The sequence below is a fragment of the Grammomys surdaster genome, unplaced genomic scaffold (assembly GCF_004785775.1).
Source record: "Grammomys surdaster isolate TR1022 unplaced genomic scaffold, NIH_TR_1.0 224, whole genome shotgun sequence".
Lineage (NCBI taxonomy): Eukaryota > Metazoa > Chordata > Mammalia > Rodentia > Muridae > Grammomys > Grammomys surdaster.
The window spans coordinates 1,828,116-1,835,731 of record NW_021604669.1 but is presented as its reverse complement, the minus strand read 5'-3'; the positions used below and the strand labels follow the sequence as shown (position 1 = coordinate 1,835,731).

General features: G+C 46.8%; 1 protein-coding gene across 1 annotated transcript; it reads left to right on the top strand.

Moving 5' to 3' along the window:
• Positions 1-365: 365 nt before the first annotated feature.
• On the top strand, positions 366-3,641 carry Chrac1 (chromatin accessibility complex subunit 1). Its single transcript, XM_028773260.1, has 3 exons — positions 366-526; positions 2,403-2,529; positions 3,089-3,641. The coding sequence occupies exons 1-3, from the start codon at positions 380-382 to the stop codon at positions 3,202-3,204; spliced, it is 390 nt and encodes a 129-aa protein (XP_028629093.1). The 5' UTR covers positions 366-379; the 3' UTR covers positions 3,205-3,641.
• Positions 3,642-7,616: the final 3,975 nt, after the last annotated feature.

The following is a 7,616-nucleotide window of genomic DNA, read 5'->3' as shown; positions in this document are numbered from 1 at the left end:
TTTAGTTCATCTGTCTGTTTAACAGGCTAATCCCCATAAGCCTCAGGACATGGGTAAGCCTTTCCTCCCTATTCCCCTGACCAAACTGTTGCCATGGTCCGTTTGACTACCGAAGTATGGCACATGCTTGCTGGCTCCCTCCAGAACATGATCTCATAAGACATTTCTCTTTCTTCAACTTTTGAAAGGACAGGTCTGTGCATCTCGGGACTTCCCGAAAGCACTAGGACGCTTGAATGCGTTTCTTCCGGGCAACTGGCCCGACGTTTCCGAGGGGATTTTCCTGGGCACCGTCACCTAGGCTTTCAGGTCACCGCGCTACACAGCGTCTGCGCAGGCGCGGCCGCGCGGTGCATCACGGGCCGCCGGGACGCGGAAGATGGCGGACGCGGCCGTGGGTAAGGACAAGTGCGGGGAACAGCGGCTCGTGTCGCTGCCCCTGTCCCGCATCCGAGTCATCATGAAGAGCTCTCCTGAGGTGTCGAGCATCAACCAGGAGGCGCTGGTGCTCACGGCCAAGGCCACGGTGAGCGGCCGGCGGGGCGGCGAGAGGGGCGGGCGCGGGCAACCAACCGCCCCTCGGGCTCCGCACACACCTGGCCTTTGACTGCCCTGCGGGGACCGCGCGCCTCATCTTTTTCCTGCGCCTGCGCGCTACACTTCTCCACGCCCATGGTCTCAGCTCCGCCCACTGCGCCGCTCCCGCTGTCCTTTGCGTTGCTTTCGCTCTGCACGATCACTTCGCTCCCAGCGTTCTCTGCGTCCCGCCTACCGCGTCACTCCTGTCGTGCCTCGCGCACGCGTAGTTGAGTGTACGGCTGCGCGAGTTGATGCAGATCTATGTAGTGTGGGAGGTCGCACTTCCCGCAGGGTGAGGGGGGGCGGGGGTGGGGTGGCGTTCTGGAAGCTTCCAGGACAGCTTACAAGGGTGTCTAGGGATCTTCAGCCCTCAGGACTGTGGAGGTAGTCAGGGTTTATGCAGACAACCGCTGTCACGAGTTAAACTCTAGAGACAAATTATAACTGCACAGCCCCCTCCCAACACACATCGCTTTGCATTCTTATTCTGTTTTATATTTCTTTCTTTTTTTTTTTTTTGGTTTTTTATTATTTTTTTTTTTCCGAGACAGGGTTTCTCTGTGTAGCCCTGGCTGTCCTGGAACTCACTCTGTAGACCAGGCTAGCCTCGAACTCAGAAATCCGCCTGCCTCTGCCTCCCAAATGCTGGGATTACAGGCGTGCGCCACCACCGCCCGGCTCTGTTTTATATTTCGAGACAACTCTCAGTATGTTTCCCTATCCTGGAACTCTGTAGATCAGGATTACCTCAGACTCAAACGAGATCTGCTTGTCTCAGCTTACCAAGTGCTGCTAGGATTTAAGGCTGCTGCCACCACGCCCTGTTACCTTAGTCTTTGCCCTTCTGAATGCTGGGATTAATAATTCCTGCCACCATTCCTGGTTTAAAGTTTGGTCTTGATAGTGGCAGGCCGGGAAACCTTACAGTTCTGAGACCCGACTATGATAATTGCCTCTACATTCTTTTCCAGCCTCTGCTTCTAGAGCTTCAGTGCGTGGTGTTCTTAGAATATTCTGGACTAGGGCCAAAGGAGGTACAAATCTTGTGACTGCAACAGAGCCAACCTTAAGTAGAGCCAGACAAAATACAGTAGTTCTCCATTGTTCTTGGATTGGGCCTCCAAAGCCAAATACAAACCTTGGGATAACAAGTCCCTTTTAGACAGTGTATATTTACACATAAACTATACATGTCTCATTTCTAAATCATCCCAAGATCATTGGGAACTTACTCTTATTTCTGCGTTGTGCGGTCATTCACATTTTTTGGTAAGATTTATTCTAGTGTTAAGGACCTAAGCACTATGCAAACAGCTCTCTGATCACTTACTAGCTGAAATAATACTGAAACTTGGAGAAGACTCAGTTTTCCCTTATTTCTGAGCATTGGGATCTTGTCAGATCCACACCTAGAAGAAATTTGGGCAAAATGAGATGTCACTTTTCAGCCTGAGGTTGTTGGGTTTTACTATAGTAAACAACCTTCGACAAGGGATTCAAGTAGACTGGAAATGTTCCTAAGACACAGACATGGGGCAGCTCACGTCTGTAATAAAGCCCTTTGTAAGCACCCCCTGAAAGCACTTGTAAATATTCTTCATATTTTTATAATCAGTTGTAAATATTTATGTTATACACCTAAGTTCAGTTGGGACTGTCTGCTGCTTCCTTTCTGAGTTTATGTTTCTGTCTCCTGTAAACAAACTGTCATTTAAATTGAGGAACCGAGATAATCTGAACTATTAATGGAGTTTTAAGCTTATAACGTGTGTGATGGGCTTTTGACAGACCTTTCATTTGACTTGTTGTTGTGGTTGGTTTAGGAGCTCTTTGTTCGGTATCTAGCCACCTGTTCCTACAGACATGGCAGTGGCAAAGCCAAGAAAGCACTGACATACAGTGACCTAGCCAGCACTGCAGAGGATTCAGAGACACTTCAGTTTCTTGCAGGTACTTAATCTTTGGGACATTCTGGTTTTAAAAAAAAAATTGTAGTGAGCTATTCTTCCCTTTATTGTTCTGTTTGGTGCCTCAGTTTATCCTGATCTGGCACAGAGAAGTGTTACTAGCCTTCTCCATTTGAGCCCACCAACAGTATACAGAAGGTGCTTCCCTGGCCAAGCAGACTCACTCAGAGCTGTATGCTTGTCCTGTTTCCCTGCCTCTGAAACAGAACTGGTGCATGCAGCCATGGAGCAGACTCTGGCTAGAAAGAGCATCAGTCTAGCCCAGGGGCCAGCTCAGCCTCCCTCAGCTAGCTTGGACAGTGTAGTTCACAAAGTCAGATCACAGAAACATGTCTACCAGCTGTGGACTGTGAACGGGTCTGTAAGCATGCACTAGGAAACAATGTCCTTTTCTGTGACTCTTCACCTAGAAGCACACCTGGATTTCATCTCGTTTAGAAGGTGTTCTAGGGTTAAAGGTGGAAATAATTCATTTTGAAAGTTGAGTCATTGTAGTCATAGTTCATCCTAACCAATTATTGACAATGTTTTCTGCTTTTAAGATATATTACCAAAGAAGATTTTAGCTAGTAAGTACCTGAAAATGCTCAAGGAGAAGAGGGAAGAAGAGGAGGACAATGAGGATGACGGAAGTGACCTTGGTGAAGCCCTGGCTTAGGCCAGCAAGAAGAGCTCTGGGCGAGTCCTGTGAGCACACGCAAGGACAGAGGAACAGCTGCGAAGTGAAGGGCACGCAGCTTTGTCTCAGACTTGCAACTTGTTGCATTCGCTCTTGCCGTGGAAAGGACTGGACAGCAGCCTCCTCCACAGGCCCTTCAGCCATCTCCTCTCCCACTAGGAGAGTCCTGGGCAGATGGCTCTGCTCTGGCATCGGGTACAGCAGCACTTACCAGTGAGCATCACACTGAACTTGCAGGGAAGACCTGGGAAGCTCCACATCAGCTGTCTAGCTACGCGGACACCCTGTTCTCACAAACTACATGCATACTGTGCTACCTTTGATTGTTTTCTTCTTAAAAAATGGACTATGCAGTTTTATTGTATAGACATTTGCTTTTCTTTTTCCATTAAAGGTCTGTCTGTATTTTACAGTAACATGCTTTATTGCAGTGGTTTTAGGTTCTTTGTGAGATTTCATAGTGAGCCTTTCTGGCTGGGATGTGATGCAGGTAGCATGTGCCTAGCACACACAGGGCCCTGGGACCGCTTTCAGCACCAAAGCAAAGAACAACCAATAAGTAGCTGCCTCATTTCCAGAGAAGAGCCCCATCAATCACATGCAATTGAAGCAGCAGTCTTCAGTGTCTTAGAGTTAGACACTGAGATAGCTGAGAGGAAACACCATGGCCAAAAAGTTGGGGAGAAAAGGGTTTTCTCGGTTTACACTACCACATTGATGTTCATCACCAAAGGAAGTCAGGACAGGAACTCAAAACGGCAGAATCTGGAGGCAGGAGCTGATGCAGAGGCCATGTGTGTATGTATGGGTGGTCCTTACTGGCTCGCCCAGTCTGCTTTCTTATAGAATCCAGACCACCAACCAAGGGATACCACCACCCACAATGGCCCTCCCCCATTGATCACTAGTTGAGAAAATGGCTTACCACTGGATCTCACGGAGGAAGAAATCCATCAACTGAGGCTTCTGTCAGCTGATTCTAGCTTGTATCAAACTGACACACAACCAGCTAGTCAACTGGGTAAGGGTATCAGACAAGCTAAGCGGGGCACTGGGGACGGCTCTCAGTTTTGTCTTTTCAAGTAGGTCCAGTACAATCATGGTTTATAAAACTAGACACATTTTTATTTTTGTGTTTCAGTCTTGCTGTATATAACAACTCAGGCTGGCCTGGTATTTGTGATCCTGCTTCAACTTCCTAAATATCAAAGATAATAAGGGCCTGCCAATCCTGCTGGCTGTTAATCTGCAGTGTCTCACTATGTAGCCCTAGCTGGCCCGGAACTCTTTGTAGACCAGGTAGACTGGCTTTGAATTCAGAGATCTCCCACCTCTGAGTGCTAGAATTAAGGCAGCAAAATCCTCTCTGCCTACTTTGCTTGCCATGTCTGGTTTTTAAAATGATTTAAAATAAACCATTTAAAAATCCACTTTATGGTGTATAGATTTGGTCAAGTGCAATCATGTGACCACTATTATGAACAGTTCTAGCACCCTCTTGAAAAAAATCTCTTGCAATCAGCTCCATCCCTATGTTACCATGGCAACCACTGAGCTGCCCTCTGCCCCAGCAGAAAAAAGACTAGATGAACAGAGCCAAGCACTGCTGTGACCACAGGTTTGACAGGACTTGTTCTGCCATCTTGTTCCATTCATCTTAGGGACTTTCAGTTGCCTGGTTTTCTCAGCCCACCTCTCCCCCTCTCTTTCCAGCACACGGGTCAGTCAGTCTGGAGAGAGAGGCCTCCAGGGACTGGAGAGAGCAGGTGTAAAAATAAATCAGGACTCCTTACTAACGCCTCACACACCACAGTGTTCTGCCTGCCTGCGGTGCTCATCAACCACAGGTCCTTGGGTGATGCAGAACTCTGGGAGCCAGTCCATTCTTTGGGCACAGCCCTTGGCTCTGCAGAACAGGGCCCAACCCCTGGGGTAAAGGTGCACTCTATCAGGGAAACTGGACTCAGCCTGTGCATTTGACAGTATTCTCCAGGGGCGCAGTGAGTAACTGGACACCTTCGGAACAGACAGCTGTAAATATGAGGAACTTTATTTTTTGCTGACATACTATGCGGCAAAACAAAATCGACACCATACAAAATAACTTTATAAAATATCATCCACATCATATCAGATTTACAGCATTCGGTGTATGTTAGGGGCTACACAAGGAAGTGGGGGGAAAAAACAAAAACACTATAGCAAACCTTTAGTGTTAGTTTATACACACAGAACAACAACATAAGTAGCTGTTAGGTTTCCCATGAATTTATTGCAGGAATAGTGCAAACTATTTAACCTAGGAAGCTGTGAACACAGAAAGGACCCAGCTAAGCTTAAACAGAACAGGAGATGTGCAGGATCTGAGCATCCGGCTTTCTTCACCCACTGTCCTGTCCTTGCAGACCACCCGGCCAGGTCAGCGTGGCTGAGTGCTGAAAGAAAGAGATGCGAAGGCCGCCACTCCCAGGCCAGGCTGCAGGCTGCCAGTGTCTTTAGGGTCATGCTATTTCCTCAGTGGACACCCATGAGGTCTGAGTGTAAGAGTTAAGATGCCACAGCGTTGCAATGGAGGTACCCACCCTTAGGTCATGTGGAGGGAAGCAGCATGAACACAAAAGATGTCAATGGCACGGCCGCTGAGGAAGCGTAGTACCCTTTTCCTCGGGTGTGCTTGGGGAAAGATTCCTAATGTAGGATGACCTTTAGAACCACATACTGCAGGGGGGAAGAAAACAAGGATACTAACTTTTCAGGTTTTTCTTTCAACAGACTATTGGGGTACAAAAAGCATAATACCAACACAAAATAAAGTAAAATATAATGATACATAGAAAAGCAAAACCAAACCAACCCCCACCCCCAAAATTCAAATGCAGCACGCGCAGGTCTTGACTTGAGGTACCTATGTAAATTTCATCACCTGCCCAAAGTACACATTAGGTTAAAAGAAAACGCTTCCGGCGAGCCAATTGTAGGGCATTGACTACAGAGAAAGTGCAACAGCTCTGAACCTCATACCCATATGCAGCATACTAAAGGGGGATTTATTCTATAAAATATAGCTAAAGTATCAACCTGATGGACACTTAAAAACAAATCCACACACATCTAACTAGAATCATTTGTTCTTTCTTGTTTTCCTTTTTTGAGATCCTACAGAGGGAAGGGGTGGGGAGCAGAAGATGCAGGGAAGGGGCAGGGCTCCCCAAATCACCTTTTGGAGGTTTGCCACCAAGTACAGTTGGCTCTCTTCTAAAATCCAGAGATCTCCTTAAAAAGAGTAAAACTATATACTATAGGAAAGACCCCCAAAACTTTGATTTCTTACTGGTATAAAATCAAATTCATAAGACTCCAAAATATTGTGTTACCTCCAAAGAATTATGGCAAAAAGGTTGCCATAGCAGGAAATGTTGTAAACCGCCAAATATAAAGGCATGGAAAGTCATCGACCTTCAATCTTATTTTCTTACCAGTCAGACTGTTCCTGACTTCAGAAACCTCGGGCTGCCGCAGAATGCACATCCTCCCCGCCTCCGGCCTGGCCTCCAGACAGCCGTGAGCTTGCCCCCTCCTCTGCTCATGGCGTTTAGCACCTTCACCATGCAAACCAGGAAATGGGATCGACAACAGTCCATTTGCTGTTTATGAAAGAAAGTCTTATACAAGACAAGCCAGAGAAGAGAGACACAGACAGCTGAAAAAGCAGAGACAAAGTACTTGGGTGTCAGTTTTTTTGGGGGGGGGGTTTGCCCCTTCAAATGAATGAAATGAAGCGATAGCTATGAATACGTGCATAAAAGAGCTAGGGTATGTGGTGTGTGAGATTCGCTCTTGGACACAGTTCCCCACCATTCCCCAAGAGGGCAGGTTAGGATCCCAGTATACTATAGCAGTTGGATGGCAGACTTGGTCAGTTGGGCTCCCCACTTGCAAAAGAAAACGGACTATTCTGAATTTCAAAAATGCATTAGGGTTAACATAAAAGGCACAACATAAATAAAAAAAGTATGATAAAAGAAACGGAAATGGTGTTTTCAAGTTTCATGTGGAGTTAGTTATACCCCACTGTTTGGTTACTTTTTCCAATTTAATTTGACAAGACTTAGTTGATAGCACCCAACTGTTTAACTGAGGTAGATCCATATTGTAAAGAAAGCTGGGTCCCCTCTATTTTACCTCAAGATTGAAGATGCTTTTACCCAACAAAACTCTGTTGTGATCTATGCAGAAGCAATGGCAGCTGGCAGTAACTGCAGAGAGCTTGGCCGACGAGCAGGGTGGCGAAACCTACTGTGCTCCCAGCAGTCGAAGCTTGTCTCAGACCAGAGGAGAGGAATCAGACATTTGAAGATAAACCCTGCAAAGGTCTCTAGATAGACTGCCAC

Coding starts and splice junctions, on each gene's coding strand:
- Chrac1 (XM_028773260.1), top strand. CDS start 380: ATGGCGGACGCGGCCGTGGGTAAGGACAAGTGCGGGGAACAGCGGCTC. Junction 527..2,402: donor TGCTCACGGCCAAGGCCACG/GTGAGCGGCCGG, acceptor TGGTTGGTTTAG/GAGCTCTTTGTTCGGTATCT. Junction 2,530..3,088: donor GACACTTCAGTTTCTTGCAG/GTACTTAATCTT, acceptor TCTGCTTTTAAG/ATATATTACCAAAGAAGATT.